Below are 17,949 nucleotides of genomic sequence, written 5' to 3'. Positions count from 1 at the left end.
GCCACCTGGTGTGACCTGAGGCAAGTTCTTCACCTCTCAGGACTTCCAGGGCAGGGACTGTCCATGTAGCACCGAGCACAATGGGGGCCCGATCTCACTGTAGCTGCTTTAGTAAAGGCCTTACCTTAGTGTGTAACCTGGAACTGAGTCTTGGCTGGGTACCAAGGGCCAGAGAAAAGTGAGAACAAGATCCTGGCCTCTTGCTGGAAATAAGTCACTTGGGACATTCCCCAGTTGGATTGGGGAAATGCACAGCAGAGGACGTCCTTTGCTCTGACCCTCTCACCTCCCCTTCCTCCCCTGGGAAGGATGGAGGCTTGTTCTATGTAAGTAGGTGTCACGAGTTGGATGAGGGTTCTTCATTAAAGGGAACTTGCCCTCTTTCGCCACCTGTTGCTGCCTCTCTCGTTGCCATTTGGTGGCTGCTTTTTTCTTAAAGCCAGAGGCTTCTGGAATCATGTGAATGTGACAATCTCTGCTAAGTTTCTTGGAAGCCAGGAAGTAAATGAAAAAGACACCCCCCCACCCCCCCAAGCGAACTTTAAAAGGAGTCTCAGAAGTTTTATAGGAGCCCCTTTGCACACACTTTATGGGCTGGTCATTTGGGTCAGTAACAAAACTGATCTTCTAGGGTCTTTCATCCATTAGTGTCTTTCGCCTTAGCTCCCAGCTGGGCTGCTCTGTTCTGATAAACATGCCAGGCCCCTGCCCCGAGCCAGATTTCCTGATGTGCTTTATGTTGCTCTTGGTTTGAGGCACGGATGCCTGAAAGCTGGGCCACTGGGAAGCCTCTCTCATCCAACCCAATCTGCTGCCATCTTTCTCTCATCGGATAACGGAGGGAGGGTGGAAATCTGGGCTGATCTCAGCGCATCTGCAGGGATCAGTGCCGCTGTCACGATGGGGTCTATCAAGGGGGACACGGCTCTGGCATTCAAGGAGTTAACTCTGCCTGTGGTCATTGTTTCCTGCGTGAGGCGGACTTGGCTGGAGTGAGAGTCCCTAGGATAAATAGTTGGGAGCTTAGATCCTAACCCTCCTGCCTGGGGAAAGGCTCAGCCAGAGCCATAGAGCCAGGCATCTGGAATGGCTGCAGGAGGTCATGTGAGGTCCGCTGCACTGGAAGGAGGCTCCAGTCCGGGAACTAGGCTTCAGGCCATGTCCTGCTGTGCCAGCGTAGATCCGGAGTGACTCCTCTCGCCTGCCATGGTGTTTTACAGTGGCGTAAATGAGAGCAGCGTCTGGCACGTTGTTTGTTTCACATTGCAGTTAAAAACCCAGGCTGGCCCCTGCCAGCTGACTTGGGCTCAGGCTAAGGGGCTGTTTAATTGCAGGGTAGATGTTTGCACCCCGGGCCAGAGCTCTGGGACCCTCCCTTCTCGCAGGATCCTAGAGCCTGTGCTCCGGCACGAGCCAGCTGGCGTCTAACTGCAGTGTAGACGTACCTTTAGTGGCTTGCATGTTAACTTGAGAGCTTCTCTTTCACACGTAGAAGTTGGTCCAGTAAAAGATATGACTGCACCCACATCTCAGTTGCTGGAGGGCTTATTGGAGGGTGAAGGGAGGACAGTCCTGGCACTCTGACATCATTCTCTGCCCTCCCATGCTAATAGAGCTGGGATCAGGCCCTGAACAACATGGAACGCTGTGCCATGCTTCTAGGTCTGGTCTGCAGATCGGGCACCATTCTGAGAGGCAGGTGACTTGGGTTCTGTTCCCGGCTCTGCTCTCTGTGTGAGACCTTGGGCTTGTGTCTCTGTCCCTCGGTTTCCCCATCTGTGAAATGGGAGGGAGGAAGGAAGGGAGAATGTAAACTGCTTTGAGGTTATGGATAGAAGGCACCATAGAAGAGCCACAGGTACAGTAGTGCTAGAAGCCCCAGGCATGGACCAGAACCCTGTTGCACTAGATTCTGTGCAAAGTCAACCTTCCTTGAGTATTTTTGCACCCAAGAGTTATAAAAGAGCTGGGCGAGGAGCTCCTTGAACCATTAGCATTGTCCCCTCTCAGTAACTCTTTGAACATTGTGGAAGATCTATAAGACTTGAAGAAAGGGTCTATCTTGAAGACTTAGATAAAGTATAGGCCTGTCAGCCTGACGTCGATCCCAGGTAAAATAATGGAATAGCTGATATGGGACTCAAAGAAATAGGACAGGTAACTAATGCTAATCAAATGAGTTTATGTCAAATAGATCTGTCAGACTAACGTGATGGGAAACTAACTAGGAACAAAGGATGTTGGCCATACTTACAGGGTGGGGGACTTGCTCCTGAGAAACAGTAACTGAAAAAGATTAGCGGGTTATGGTGGATAATCAGCTGATCCTGTGGTGCAGTGGCCAAAATGGGTAATGCGATCCTGGGATGTGTAATTGGGAATCTGGTGCAGAGAGGTTATATTACCTCTGAATTTGGCAGTGGCGCGACTGCTGCTGAAATACTGTGTCCAGTTCTGGTGCTCACTGTTCAAGAAGGATGTCAAGAAATTGGAGAGGGGTCAGAGAAGAGTCATGAGAATGAATGAAGGATTGGCAAATAGGGCCTCGGGGAGCTCCATTTATTTAGATTAACAAAGAGAAGGTTAAGGGGTGACTTGATCTATAAGTACCTACAAGAGGAACAGAAACTTGATGATAGAGGGCCCCTCAGTCTAGCAGGGAAAGGTCTAACGTGACCCAATGGCTGGAAGTTGAAGCTGGACAAATTCAGGGTAGAAATATGACAAACTTCTGTCCATGAGTGTAATTAACTATGGGAGCAACTTGCCAACAGCTGTGGAGAATTCTCCATTGCTGATGAGCTTTTTAAATCCGGATTGGATGCATTTCTAAGAGATCCTACTGTAGCTCAAAGAGGAAGGAATCCAGGAAAGTCTCACGGCCTGTGTTGTACCAAGTCAGACTTGAGGAGGGTGGCCTTAGAATCTGAGTTCTTTGGACTTCTTCACGACCCTGCGTAACACAAGGAAATTGAATCCTAGCTGCTCTGCCAGCCCCAGCCTGAAATGTAATAGCTTGTGCTGCTGTGGATGTAGGGTGGCCAGATAGAAAGTGTGAAGAATCAGGACAGGGATTGGGGGTGTAGTAGGTGCCTATGTAAGAAAAAGCCCTGAATATCAGGACTGTCCCTGTAAAATCGGGACATCTGGTCACCCTACATGGATGGGACCTGGAGCAAAGGCCACGGCCAGTGGGAGCAGAGAATAGGCACCGTGTAGTGCCCAGTACATAGCGCGCTGACTGAGCCCAGGTGCCAGCTCCACTTTGCTGCAGGTGCCCCTTGCATGGGGAAGATTTGCTGCCTTAACTAAGGCCTTTTTATGGTGCAGAGGGACAGTCCGTTAAGGTCAAGGTAACTGAGAACCAGGGTCCTGTGGGTTTTTATGCTGGGTGATAAAGCTGCCTTTGCCGTCACACTCAAGTGCCTCCACCCCCAGGCTGATCTAACCTGGCATGTAGCTTGTTGGCATCTAATTACAATCAACTGCGACGCGCGGCAGGAATGCAGGGGAGCTGGTGAGTTGCGGTTGGCGCCGGCTGGGGAAGCCTGTGAGCGGTGCTGAGAGAGAGCTTCAGGGCCCTGGTGTCAAGGCCCCAATCCGATGGCAAACAGGCCGAGTCCACTCGAAAGTGGGCTAGCTGTCACTGGGGAAAGGGGAGGGGTAGTAGGGTGACCAGATGTCCTGATTTTATAGGGACAATCCCGATATTCAGGGCTTTTTTCTTATATAGGCACCAATTGCCCCCCACCCCCTGTCTCGATTTTTCACACTTGCTGGTCACCCTAGAGGGGTGCCTGGCTGATTCCTTCGGGAAGGACAGCCTATGAGAAGGCGGTGTGGGGGTCTGGGACTCCTGGGTTCTGTTCTCAGCTTTAGGAGTGGGGAATGTGCTCTGAGTAGAGCAGTGAAGATGGGGAGCTGATACCTGGATTGTATTCAGAAAGTGGGGAGTGAGATCAAGGTGTGGCTGGGAGCCAGTACTCCTGGGTTCTATACCTGGTTCTGGGAAGGGAGTAGGGTCTAGTGGTTCGAGCAGTGGAGGGGCTGGGAGCCAGGACTCCTGGGTTCTGACAATCCTGTGCCAAATGTCTATTTAAAAAAAAGTTTTTTTTTCTGTGCTCACTACAGGAGAAACTAAGGGCTTGTCTACACTGGCACTTTCCAGCGCTGCAACTTTCTTGCTCGGGGTGTGAGAAAACACGCCCCTGAGTGCAGCAAGGGTCAGTGCTGTAAAGCATCAGTATAGACAGTGCCCCAGCGCTGGGAGCTTCTCCCCTCGTGGAGGTAGGTTGTTTTTTTTCTCTCTCCCAGTGCTCTGCTGCAAGCGACACAAGCCACATTCGTGGCAGAGCTTTAACATGGCCTGTGTAGACTGGCCCTAATATAACAACTTTATCTTGGGTAAATCTTCTCCTTCAACTTCCCATGTAATGCTGATTGCGAATGCTTCCCCTTAGCTGTTAACCATCTGTAACAGATCATGCCCCTCAGCGCTGCATAACAATTACCACCAGAGATGGAGTGGGGTTGAATGACTAGTGCAAGGCAGGCTAGGAGTCGGGACTCTTGGGTTCTATTCCTGGCTCTGAGAGGGGAGTGGGCATCTGAACTTTGTTCTGTTTCCATCTGTGGGATGGACTTTGGTGTAATGGTTAGAACAGGGTCTTAGGTGCCTGGACTCCTGGGTTCTATCCCTAGCATTGGGGAGTGAGTGGAGTCCAGTGGCTAGAGCGTGGGGTGGAGTCTAGTGGAAAATCAGGACTCCTGGGTTCTTTTTCTGTCTCTCCCAGTAACTTGCTATATGATCACGTGGCAGTCCCTTCTGTGCCTCAGTTTCCTCACTTCTACAGACTTTTTAAAATCCCTCCCAGGGATGCTTTGCATAACCTCCAGCAGCATTTGAGATCCTTCAGGTGCCAGGCGTGTTGTCCTGTTATCTGAGTGGCCCCATTCCCAGCCTGCTCTGAGCTATGCAAGGTGAGGCCCCTAAAATCACACCCCATTCTGTCGCAGGCAGTCCTGCTTTCCCATCTGCTGCTGGCTCTGCTCTCTTTGCTGCATTTAGGGGGAGGGGAGTTACAGAGGTGATTAGATTACTGAAGTTTCTTTTTATGGGGGCCTTAAATTCTTTAAGCAACGTGAGTCACCTTTTCCCCTGCTCTGAACAGCGTGGTGGCGCATGTCCTTATGGTTCCCCAGGCAGTGTTAGAATGTAATCTCAAAGTCATGTTAGTTAACATGACTCTAAAACACTCCTGTGTGGATGGGCGCAAGCTGGGTTTAACATCTCGTCAGCTGGTTGGAGTTAGCTCTCCTGTTCCATCCTGACCAGCTGACTGGATGTTAAATCCGGCTTGCCCCTGTCTACATGATCTGCAAAATAGTGGTTTAACATTGTGCTTGTTAAGGTGACTCTAAGATCGTGTTCCTGATGCTGCCTTGTTTTCTAGTGAAGATGTGCCCTGAACTTCAGGAATTGACTATTCTAGTCCCAGCCTGTCAGGACTCTGCAAACTGAACCATCTATAAAAACGACGAGGAGTCCGTGTGGCACCTTTAAAGACTAATACATTTATTTGGGCATAAGCTTTTGTGGGCTAGAACCCACTTCATCAGATGCATGGAGTGAAAAATGCCGGAGCAGGTATCTCATTAGACTGATCACACACTGGGTAAAGCAACCCCCGTCCTTTCATGTATTTGTACTTGCTCCTGTATTTTTCGCTTCATGAATCTGATGAAGTGGGTTCTAGCCCACGAAAGCTTATGCCCAAATAAATGTGTTAGTCTCTAAGGTGGCACAAGGACTCCTGATACAGACTAACATGGATACCCCTCTGAAACCTGGAACCATCTATGGCACATCTCTGGCCCCCATCATCGCTACTAGCTGGGCACCTCACAATGTCTATCCTCCCATTAGTGATGTGCTGCCTCATGAGGGTATCTCCTTTTTAGAGACCTGAGGCACAGAGGAGCTAAGTGACTCTCCCAAGGTCTCTGTGGAAGAGCAGGATCTTGCACCTGGATCTCCCAAGAGCTACACTAGTGCCCTAACCACTGTGCAAGCCTTCCTCTGTGACAACTCAGCTAGGGAGAATGCTCCATTATTTAAGCTTCAAAGGGTACAGGCATGAAATCTCAGCCTTGTCTCTCATTAATCCTCATTTAATCGGGGGCTGGGAGAATGATGATTTTGGGGTGGAAGTGCAGGACTCCTGAGTTATTTCCACCCCCACAGCTCTGCCACTTCCGCTCTCTGGGCCCTCACTAACTATAGATTCATAGACACCAAGGTCAGAAGGGAACATTGTGATCATCTAGTCTGACCTCTTGTATAACAGGCAACAGAACTTCCCCTAAGGCAAGTTCACTTCCTTCTTCTGGGTCAGCCTCCTCAATCTTACACATGGATCTCTCCCTACTGAACAAATTGTTGGGACACTTATGGCAAAGTTTCCAAGGAGCTTTGATGGAAGGAGCTTGTTAAGTGCTTTGCAAAGTATTTCAAATATCTCTTAGTACTGATCTTTCTCCTTCATGCAAGGTGGATTGGATTTAGTCTGCCAGAGACAGCAGCCAAATGTAGGATGTGGGTTTAAAAAGTGGCTTCGTTTTCTCTAAATATCCTCTTGCTTTGCACTCCCGTAGCCCCTATCGATCTAGTTGCACCAGAGCAAATCTTCTTGAGAGAGATCCGGGCCTAAAATGAGTCCGTTTCACTTTATTTCTAGTCAATGTCATGACTTTTCCTTCCTCCCTGCTCCTACCTGTTTGCTGAGCTCTCCTCGCTGATGGGCTGGGTCTTAAATGTCTCTTCTCCACCTTTATTTTTGCTTGGAAGCTTGCACCTAATATTTTGAATAAAATCTTTCCGTGTTATTTGTTAGAGTTGCACCAAGACAACTGGATGCTGCACAAACACGCACAGAGAGACACGGTCAATCAGGCTGACCAATATTTCTGTTTCCTTGTGCTAAGGAGGGATGAGTATGGTCTGTCCATATCCATAGCCATATCTTTTGTTTTCTGTGTGGATTGTAAGATCCTTGGGGATGAGGCCATCTTTTGTATTCTGTTTGTGCAGCGCCTGGCACAATGGAGCCCTGGTCTGTGACTGGAGTTTTGAGACGCTATGGCAATAATGAAATAGACAAAGAGTTTCTTGATGTCATGTGGAGTGTGACAGAACTGGGAATTGAGCTAAGGTCTCCTGAGTCCCGGTCTGGTCTCTTTATTTGTGTAACACTGGGAGCAGTGGAGAGCTGTCCTGCTGAGTGTTGGGACAGCAGGGTAAGTGTGCTCTTCTCTGTGGGAGAGGGATATGACTCCCAGTGCTAGCTCCTGTGGGGGAGCGAGGCACCTAGCCTCATGGGATGACTTCGGCAGCCCAAAAGCACAATGTGTTGTAAGCTGTGCGTCCGAGGCTGGCTTTATGCCAAGAACCCAGCAGTGAACCTTTGCCGTGGAAACGTTTGATGTTGAGTAAGGAGCTGCCAGGCTGAAAGGACTGAGAAACACTCGCTGAACCCAACCTCCTTTATAACCCAGAGCTTCCTGCCTCCAGCCCATGTCTGGTAGTTGAGCTAGAGAACGTACCTTGAAATCAAGCCTGGGTTTCTCTTTCTAAAAGGCTTCCAGTGATTGGAGAAGCCACCAAGTGCATGATCTGAGGCTCCTTAAAGAGACGTGGGTCAGAATTCTGAGCACTTGCCTTCCTGGGATCGGGGTCCCCAGAACTGCGCCCAAGCCAACGCAGAGTTAAGGTGGGGCCCCAGCTGGGACTCAAATCACTAATTGTTTCTGAAAATCAGTGCCCCAGATGCTATGTTCCTCTCCCACACTTTCTGGGTCTATTTCATCCTGGTCTGCGCTACGCAGAAGGTTATGCTCTTTAGATCATAGTGGTTCCTTCTGGCCTTAGAGTGTGCAATGTTAGCTCACACCCATGGGTCTCCTAATTCAAGCTCCTGTAAAGGTCTTGTGCTAATTCCTAACAGCGATTGCTTTAAGCCTGAGGTTTTATATCCTTCCAGATACTCCTTTTATAATAGTTAATACGCAACGCCGGCAGTTCTCGTTCTGCCTGTGTCTTCAGGGCAGGGACTGTCTCTGCAGCACCTGGCTCAGTGGTTTGAGCCTCTAGGCACTGCCATCATATCACAGAGCAATGGAGAGAGACATGAAGAGGCGTAAGCCGGGGAATGTAGCTTCGTATGAATTGCCACACTGAATCAGAGCAGGGAGCCCGTCTAGTCCGGTATCCCACTTCTGACGGGGCCAGCATCCAGTGCTTCAGAGGATGGTGTAAGAAACTCTGTGGGTGGCAGTTAGGGGCAGGTTCCCCTGCCCCCCCCATGGGGATGTTTTCCTCCTGACCCTGCTCTGGAGCATGAGGGTTTTGTCCTTTTCATACTGATGGGTATCTGGGTTGAGTTAACTTTGTCTTATTACTAATATAATTCTGATGCCTCAACTGAGGCCGAAACCGGGTCCTTGTCCGCCCTGGGATTTTGAAATGAGGGTTAGCAACAGTGCAGCCTTTTGCACCAGGTTGGGGTGGGCGAGGAGGGGTGTACCTGTTTGCACAGGGGCACCTGTGGCTTAAATTCCATTGCAGACAATGCCTGTGAGGCTGTGCCAACCTGCAGGAGCTGCAGCGGGGAGGGTTTCACCCGGGGTGCCAAGGTTGCATGGAGAAGGGGAAGAGGAGGCTGGGATTGGATGACTGGCATTGTGACAGGGTCTGGAGGCCAGGCGGGGAGTGAGGATGCATTTTGACTGGGCTGCAGCCAGGTTGGTGGGTGACTCTGGGATGGGAAAGGCGCTTGTCCAGTGCCAGGGATTTCCCCTTGCCCAGATGAGCCATTGCGCAGAGGAATCTGGTCTCCATGTGAAACCTGCCTGAGCCCTGGAAAAAGCTTTTGTCATAAACAAGGTCGCATTGTGTGTCTGGGTTTATAAACGCCCCCCGGCCCTGGCGTCTTTCTCCTCCGAGCTCTGAATGGGCCTGGCTGCTGGCCAGCGGGGTGAGCCTGGGTGGGGAGGGGGGGCCCACAGGAACACAGGCGCTTCCTCCACTGCCTGCAGCAGGCGAGCTGCTGCACTTGGGCTCCTTTCCCAGCCTCTGAGTGTGGGCCGGGGATCAGGGAGGGCAGAAATCTGGATTGGGGATCCTGGGGTGGGGGGGCAGTTGGGGATTAGAGATAACGAGGATTTGGAGTGAAAGGTGTGGGGATGTAGGGGAGCTGGGGTCAATGGGGATCTGGGAGGAGGAGGGGGTGGGGTGTGGGCTGGTGATCTGGGGAAGCATGGGGATCTGCGGGAGAGGGTGTGGGGATATGGCAGAGATGTAGAGAGGCGTGGGAGTGGGGGGAGGATGTATGGGGGGGAAGCACCAGGGACTCCTACCATTGTGTCTTCCTGGTGCCCTATCTGTAGGGGGCTTGCTTGCAGGAGAGACCGTAGGGGTGAGTGCCTGTAATATAAATAATATGTACTGAGGAGATGGGCGATGGTCTGAGATTAGTGGACGGGGCTGGGGGCATTTGTGGGACAAGAGGAGATCGAGCTTCATGTTTGGGGGGTCGCCAAGGGTGCAGGTTGGCTCAGCTGGGGATTGAACCCAGGGTTCTGCGAGGGGTGGGTGGGAACGCTGGGATTTGAGCCCACAGCTGTCGGGGGCGTGAGCAGAGTGAGTGGTTGGGCACGTAGGAAGGATGCTGTATTGTTTCCAGCTGTGCCGGTGACACCTCCCACCTCTTTACCCCCTTTTTCCCCCAGGACCAGTTTGACGAAATAGAGCGTCACACCCAGTGGGGGCTGGATCTGATGGAGAAGTACGTGAAGTTTGTGAAGGAGCGGACGGAAATCGAGCAGGCCTACGCCAAGCAGCTCAGGTAGGAGGGCAGGAGACAAAGGCCAGAATGGCTGCTTAAGGCACAGGATTCCTGGGTCTCATTCCCTTCATTTGGAGGAGAATGGGGTCTAATGGTTAGAGCTGGGAGCTGGGTCCCAGGAATCCTGGGTTCTATTCCCAGCTGTGGGAGAGGAGTGGGGTCCAGTGGTTAGAGGCAGGAGCCAGGTTTCAGTAATCCTGGGTTCTTTCTCTTTAGCTCCTCCCTCAGTACCTTTTGGAGGAAACAGTTTCCTCTCTCTGGGCATGTCTACACTACAGTAAAACTCCCACGGTCGGCTGACTCGAGATGTGGGGCTAAATATTTTCAGCGTCAATGCTTGGGTTGGAGCCTGGCCTCCAGCCTGAGCCTAAACGTCTGTGCTGTGCTCTTATAGCCCTGCGGCCTGAGCCCTGGGTCAGCTGCCACGGGCCTGCCACGGGGGTTCATTGCCATATAGACAGACCCTCTGTGCCTCCATTTCCCCATTGGTGAAATGGAAATCGAGGCAAAGGCAACAGAAGGGATTTGCCCAAAGTCGTGCAGGGGACTGGCTGGCAGGATGGCCTGATCCCATGCTTCACCCACAGCTCTGTCCTTCCCTGGTCTCTCCCTCCTCCCTGACCTGTCTGTGCCTTGTGGCAGAGACCACTCATACCTGCTGATAGTGGGGGGCAGAGTGAGGGCACCTGGCATCAGAGGTGTTACTGAGCATGCTCAATACAAGCCAAAGAGCAGATGGGGGGGGAAGAGGCACATGACCCTGCATCCCCCGACTCCCATGCATCATGTCTGCCATATTATCTGCATTGTGCTCCAAGATCCCTGTTTGGCCTGGCCTAGCAGGGAGCAAAGGGTTAACGAGGTGCCACTCAATGTTTCCTAGTTAAATTCCCTCCTCCTCGCCCCCACAAAGGCTGCTGCTCTCCAAGCAAGGCAGCCAGCCCCTTGGCGCTTCCAGCCTGGAATACAGCTGAACCAAGAGCGGGGGGAGCTGTGGGAGCTGCCGTCCAAGTCTGTTTGACTCCTCTTGCTCTGTGCCGGGTTGTTGGCTGGATTTTACCAATGACTCCTCACTTTGTGCCCTGGCCCTTGGCTGGGGGGAGTGGGTTGTGAATCCAGCTCTTCATTGCCCCAGAGACCATCTTCTGCCTAGCTACAGAGCAGACACGCATGTCTGCTCACTGCCTCCCAGATACCCTGGTGATGAGCACCAGGAGAAACAAGTGCATGGCATAGGCAGTGGCAGAGTAAGGCCGCCCCGCGCCCCGCCCCGCGCCCCGCCCCCCGCCGTTTATAGATTCCCAGGCCGGACGGGACCATTGTGATCATCTAGTCTGACCTCCTGGATAACTGCCCCAAAATCATTCCTAGAGCAGAGCTTTTAGAAAAAGATCCAACCTTGATTTTAAAAACTCAGTGACGGAGAATCCACCATGATCCTTGACAGGTTGTTCCAGTGGTCAGTTACTCTCACTGTTAAAAAATGTGTACCTTATTTCCGGTCGGAATTGGTCTAGCTTCAGCTCCCAGTCAGATTTTGTTAGACCTTTCGCTGCTAGATTGAAGGGGCCCTTACAAAAGATTTGTCCCTCATGTAGGTACGTGTAGAGAGAGACTGATCAAGTCACCCCTTAACCTTCTCTTGGTTACGCAAAGAAGTTTGAGTTCTTGGAATCTCTCGCTGTCAGGCAGGTTTTCTAACCCTTTCATCATTCTCATGGATCTCCTTTGACCTCTCTCCGACTTGAATTTGGGCACCAGAACTGGACGCAGGATTCCAGCAGCAGTCGCACCAGTGCCAGATACAGAGGTGAAAGAACCTCTCTGCCTTTACTCGAGATTCCCCTGTTTACACATCCCACTGCTGCACTGGGCAGCACAGTGTGGGGAGGAGGTGAGCAGCGGTCAGTGGTAAAAGAACAGATTAAGGACTATTTAGAAAAGCTGGATGTGGACAAGTCCCTGGGTCCAGATCTAATACATCGAGGGTGCTGAGGGAATTGGCTGATATGGTTGCAGAGCCGTTGGCCATTATCTTTGAAAATTCGTGGTGATCGGGGAGGTCCCGGATGACTGGAAAAAGGCAAATGTAGCGCCCATCTTTAAAAATGAGAAGGAGAACCCAGGGAACTACAGGCCAGTCATCCTCATCCCAGTCCCTGGAAAAATCATGGAGCAGGTCCTCAAGGAATCATTTTGGAGCACTTGAAGGAGAGGAAGTTGATCAGGAACAGTCAGCATGATTCACCAAGGGTAACTCATGTCTGACCAAGCTGATTGCCTTCTGTGATGAGAGAACTGGCTCTGTGGATATGGGGAAAGCCGTAGACGTGATATATCTTGAGTTTAGCAGAGCTTTCGATATGGTCTTCCACAGTATTTTTGCGAGCAAGTTAAAAACATATATGGATTGGATGAATGAACTATAAGGTGGATAGTAAGCTGGCTAGGTTGTTGGGCTCAACAGGTAGTGGTCAATGGCAGCCGGTATCTAGCAGAGTGCTCCAGGGGTCGGTCCTATGGCCAGTTTTGTTCAACATCTTTATTAATGATCTGGATGATGGGATGGATTGCACCCTCACCAAGTTTGCAGATGGCGCTAAGCTGGAGGGAGATGTAGGTATGCTGGAGGATAGAGAGGGAGTCCAGAGTGACCTAGTCAAATTGGAGGATTGGACCAAAAGAAATCTGTTGAGGTTCAACAATTACAAGTACAGAGTCCTGCACTTCGGATGGAAGAATCCCATGCACTGCTACAGGCTGGGGACTCACTGGCTAAGCAGCAGTCCTTCGGAAAAGGACCTGGGGATTACAGTGGATGAGAAGCTGGATATGAGTCAGCAGTGTGCCGTTGTTGCCAAGAAGGCTAATGGCATATTGGGCTGCATTAGTAGGAGAATTGCCAGCAGATTGAGGGAGGTGATTATTCCCCTCTATTTGGCACTGGTGAGACCACATCTGGAGTATTGTGTCCAGTTTTGGGCCTTCCATTACAGAAAGGATGTGGACAAATTGGAGAGAGTCCAGCAGATGGCAACGAAAACAATCAGGGAGCTGGGGCACATGACTTATGAGGAGAGGCTGAGGGAATTGGGCTTGTTTAGTCTGCAGAATAGAAGAGTGAGGGGAGATTTGATAGCAGCCGTCCACTACCCGAAGGGGGGTTCCAAAGGGGATGGAGCTTGGCTGTTCTCAGTGGCAGATGACAGAATGAGGAGCAATGGTCTCAAGTTGCAGTGGGGGAGGTTTAGGTTGGATATGAGGAAACACTATTTCACTAGGAGGTGGTGAAGGGGGACTAGACTGCTCAGAGGATGGGAGGGGAATGCTTCCAAGCTGGCAAAGGGGTGTGGATGCCCCCTTCCTGTTAGAATTTAAGAGGAATCAGGTGTTCAGATCCCAGGGCAGGGAGGCTGGCGATACCAATCAGGGATCCTGGCAGCCTCCAAGGGAGAGAACCAAAAGCTGCGGGGGGAGCCTAGCTGGAAAGCACCTAACGCTCCTCTGCAATGCCAGCAGCAGCAACCTGTCCAGCAGGTGAGTGGCAGAACCAGGAACAGAATCCAGGTCACCTGAGTCCCAGCCCTGTGCTCTAACTGCTGTCTGCTGGGTCCCTCTGCCCCATTGAGCTGACCCAGCGTGGAAATGCAAGGTGCTTTCTTGACTTGGCTGCCTGGTAACGTGTTTCTGTCTAGCATGCGGGGGGAGGGTTGGATGCTGGCTAAATGCGGCTGCTTCTGGGGTGGAAGAGAGCAACTTGCTGCTGCACAGCACAGTGGGTGGGGAGACTCAGGCTCACCCCTGCATCCTCACTGAGTTAGGGGCTCTTTGATTCCCACGTATGCTGTGCGACTGCCCCTATGTGGCACAGCACGGCCGGTGGGCATTTCATCCCGAGGAAGACTGGACAGTGCGGTTGCTACGGCTCTAGCATGGGCCTGGGTGGCCGTGTGGTTCAGTGGGCAAGGGACTGGCTGTTCAGGTGTAAAAGACCTGGGTTCTAGACCCAGCTCTGCCCCAAACACCTGTAAGATGTGGGCAAGTCACTTAGGGTCAGATTTTTCAAGGTATTTAGGATGCCTAATTCCTATTGAAATAAACAGGAATTAGGTACTTTAATACGTTGAAAAATGTGGCCCTTATCTTCTCCTGGCCTCTATTCCCCACCTGTAAAGTGGGGATAATAGCGTTGTCCTGCCCTGAAAGGTATCCCATAATGTGTGGTGTGTGACAGGGGTGTTAGATAAATTCCTCAGCTAGACAGATCAGAGCAGCTGGGGTAGACCCCACATTTCTACATACATCCAGCTCCTTGGCCCACCCAGAAGAGTTCGCTGTTAGCAGTACAGGGGCCTATGACACAGAATCAAGTCATTCTGATTCCATCTAGCAGAGAGCAGTGGTAGACACAGGACACACTTCCTCCACCTCTCCCCCAACCCCACATCACCATCCTATTATTGCAGGGATGCTGACAAGACAATAAATTCATATAGTGTTAAAAATAAAACTAAGTCTTCTCTTCTCCCACCCCACCCCGCCCAGCAGTTGTGGTGCACTGGGATGACTAATTATACAAACCTCAAAGGCTGCTCTCTGGCCGGTTCCCTATTTTCGTGCTTTCTTCACCAGGGAAACTTAGGTCACTTTCCCTCTGATGTGTCACTTTCATGCTTGGGTCCTCCTGTGCTAGCCGTAGGGGGCTGTTTGGGGGTTTCCAGCTGGCCTAGGAAGATTGCTTTGAAATGGTCACTGGCCCTTTAAAGGTTTCATTGTCTCACTGGCTTTAAAAAAAAAACAACAAACCTCCTGTGGAAGATCTAGGAGTAGTAGGGATACAAAGTCTTGTTCCTCTGCTGGTGCACCTCACCCCCTCCACTAGAGGGGTCTGTCTAGGCCTCTTTCTCCAGCCTGGCCCAGTCCTTGGTTTCTTACCAACAAACTTTTGCAGGCAAGTTTCAGGTCAGTTTCAAGCTTTTTTTCCTGCAGTTACAAGTGCTAGAAATTTACATTTTAAAACCATCTTGTAAGCAGAGGTGTTTGCGCAGACACTTGCCTGTAGGAACTGAAGCTTTCAGAGAGTTGCTGCAAGTCATGAGACTCACGATAAAGTAACACTGAGCCGATCTAGTCGTGTTACGTCTGCTTCAGCAGCCCGTGGTTAGTGGCTACTTCTGATCCCAATTGCTGTGGGCAAGTTTGGAGTTGGGACACCGATGAGTCAATAATACCATGTACAATGCAGCGGAGGAGCGACTGTTCATGTCTGCCGCTCACCTGTCTAAATGAGGCCAAGCGCTGATGATGATTGTTGGCCTTGGCCATGGTGGATGAGATTGGGTGTGGGGGGGATGCGATAGGTCAATGGGCTTTAAATACACACGTGCAGAGCTGGGCGGTGCTGATCTACCCTGCCAGCAGGGGGCAGCGTTGTGCCTGGGCGGCCACGCACAGAAGGCGTAATTCGAGTAGGGCGCAGCTAACTCTTGTCACTTTATCGTGAGGCTCGTGGCTTGCAGCAACTCTCTGAAAGCTTCCGCTCCTGCAGGCAGGTCTCTGCGCGAGCACCTCTGCTTACAAAATGGTTTTAAAATGTAAATTTCTAGCCCTTGTGGCTGCAGGAAAAAAGCTTGAAACTGACCTGAGAAGTAAAAAAAACAAAACACAACAACAACAAAACAGCAAAAAGCCTCCTCCCCCCCCGCCCCACACCAGGAGGTGAATTTTAAAAAACTTAATTTAAAAAAATGTGAAACTCTGGGCGTGGGGACAAAATTTTGATATGGAGCAGCCCTGCCTCCAGATCCGGACTAAAGAGGTGGCAGACAAACCCGGGGGAGGCAGCGGCTGGCGATATCGTGAGCTCACGGCCAGTCCTGCCACGCTTTGTCTGTCAGTGAATTGAGCGAGCTGGGTCTTGTCAGCTCAGCAGCCTGGTGTGAATTTGTTTGCAAGGTGCTTCCTGGATGTCCAGCGGGTGGTTTTTTTGTTGTGTTTTTTTTTCTTTCTCATCTCATAGGCTCCATCTCCTTTCTAACCAGGAAAGAAACTCCCGGCTCTTGGGAGGGGTTGTGCCTGAACTTGCAAGTGAAACCGTGGGCTGCCTGGCTCTCTCCATGGCTCTGGTTTCTAGGAAGGCCACATCATGTAAGAGAGGAGGGGAGTTTCCTGCCAGGGCTAGGAAATTCTGTTTGAGGCAGAGAGGATCAGGCCATTTAAGTCTGTCCTGAACAAACCAGCCAACAGAAGCAGTATGGCCTAATGGGTAGAGCCCTGAGCTGGGAGACCTGGGTTCTGTTCTGAGCTCTGCCCCTTCCCTGTTCTGTGACCTTGGGTGAGTCCTGGCCTCACTCCCTGCCTCAGTTTCCCCTCTGACACACTGTCTTGTCTAGCCTTTTTGGAGCAGGGCCTGTATCTGGGCAGCACCCAGCACAAGGCAGACCCCGATCTCAGCTGGGGCCCTGTAGCTGTGACTGACAAACGCTGGTTGGTTCCGTGCTAGCAGGGTGGGCTGTATGTATCTGGGAATGGATGTGCCAGGGCTTAGGCCTCTGTTTCTGCCTGCAGCCAGAGCTGGGTATCCTGGGTCAAGTATCCTGTGGCCTCTTGTGCCTCAGTTTCCCCACCACAAAAGCATCACAACCCTCATTGTAGAGAAGTGCTTGAAGATTTGCGACTGAAATGTGCTTTATTATTGATGAGGAGGCTTGGGCCTGATGGGTGAGTGGAAAGGGGGTGGCCTTTTCCTTTAAAACCTCTCCCCCACCTCCTGCTGACACTGTGCTCTTCCCCACCTCCAGCCCCTTCCAGAGTGCCCTGTGAGCCGCTCCCCCTTAGCGCTGAGCCTGTCCCCACAGAAAGCAGTGGGGTGGAAAGGAGTGTCAGGAGAGGAGCTCATCCGCAGCCAAGAGTGGAGAGTGCAGTCTGGGATGCACCCAGAGGCCCCAGCTGCAATCGGGAGGTGGATCAGAGAGTCCTTGCCCTGAAGAGCTCAGTGTAAACAGACTAGGGGTTGAAGGGAAACTGAGGCACAGAGCAGGGATGTGAGACCAAGGTCACAGCAGAGCTGGGAATAGAACCCAGGTGTCCTGACTCCCAGCTCAGTGCTTTACTCAATTGGCCATGCTTCCTCTCCACGTAAGCTCTTCCAGGAGGGGTCCCAGAGGCTCTGGGGATCCTGGCTCTCAGATCACAGGAGCGTGGCTGGTGGGAAAGGAAATGCCTCTTCTGGCCTCCATAAGGAGCGGGGCTGAACAGCGCACGGTCGTTGAGGCTCGGCCCAAGCCTCTGTGTGCTATGGGTCCTGCTGGTGCCCAGGGGGGCAGTGGACGTGGATCCTGGCTGCTTTCTGTGCTGTATGTGAATCTTGGCGCTGGTGCTCCCCAAGGCTGGGGTGGCGGCTGTGAATCCTCCCCCCGCCCCGTGTGGATCCCACCACGCTCCAAGCTTGGGAGCTCCTTTTTCCTTTGAGGTGGGATGGGGATTACCCTGCAGCAGCTGTCCCCCCTCTCCCCCCAGAGCAGAAGCGAACATGGTGGTGAAGGCAGCCACCTCGTCCTGCCCCTTTAAGGGGCAGCAGCCTCCGTTCGTTCACGCTGCGAGCAAGTGCCAGGCCAGACTGGCCTTCCTGCTAAGCAGATCTCTGCCACAGGCCAATCCAAAGCCACTGGCCTATATTTAGCAGGAGGAAGGAAGAGCCCCCTCCAGGCTGGCTCAGCCCCGGGGTAGCTGACAGGAAGAGCAGGCATGTGGCAGAGAAGTCTGTACCCAGCATTTTTCTTGCAAACTACGTTACAAGGAGCTTCCCTCTCCTTGAGCCCATTTCAGACCAGGCTGCTTGTCTGTGCCTCGGCTCTGGGGGGTTTTCCAAGCTCCTAGCAGAGGAGTTTTTTGGTTTCTCTTCTTTTTGCCCAGCTTTTTCAGAGGCCGCTTGCTTCGTGCCTTGGGGTGAAATCCCACCAAAAAGCACCGTCCCGTCAACGTCTGCATGTAGAAAAGGGTGTTTTTGGTTCCTGTGACACCCTCTTTTTTTCCACTGTCCCAGGGG

At 51.7% G+C, this 17,949-nt stretch overlaps 1 protein-coding gene across 3 annotated transcripts in view; it reads left to right on the top strand.

Annotated features, from left to right (window-relative positions):
• TRIP10 (thyroid hormone receptor interactor 10) overlaps window positions 1-17,949 on the top strand; it is a 70,826-nt gene that overhangs the window by 27,357 nt on the left and 25,520 nt on the right. For 2 of the 3 annotated variants that reach the window (XM_030547479.1, XM_030547481.1), the window contains exon 2: window positions 9,787-9,902. In XM_030547479.1, coding sequence (XP_030403339.1) covers window positions 9,787-9,902 — 116 coding nt within the window. Of the gene's footprint in view, window positions 1-9,786; window positions 9,903-16,026; window positions 16,050-17,949 lie in introns of those variants that run through there. The other variant, XM_030547480.1, reaches the window with a different exon arrangement.

Source organism: Gopherus evgoodei, unplaced genomic scaffold (assembly GCF_007399415.2).
Source record: "Gopherus evgoodei ecotype Sinaloan lineage unplaced genomic scaffold, rGopEvg1_v1.p scaffold_59_arrow_ctg1, whole genome shotgun sequence".
In the NCBI taxonomy this organism is placed as follows: Eukaryota; Metazoa; Chordata; order Testudines; family Testudinidae; genus Gopherus; species Gopherus evgoodei.
The sequence above is the reverse complement of the archived record's forward strand: the minus strand, read 5'-3'. Positions and strand labels throughout refer to the sequence as shown.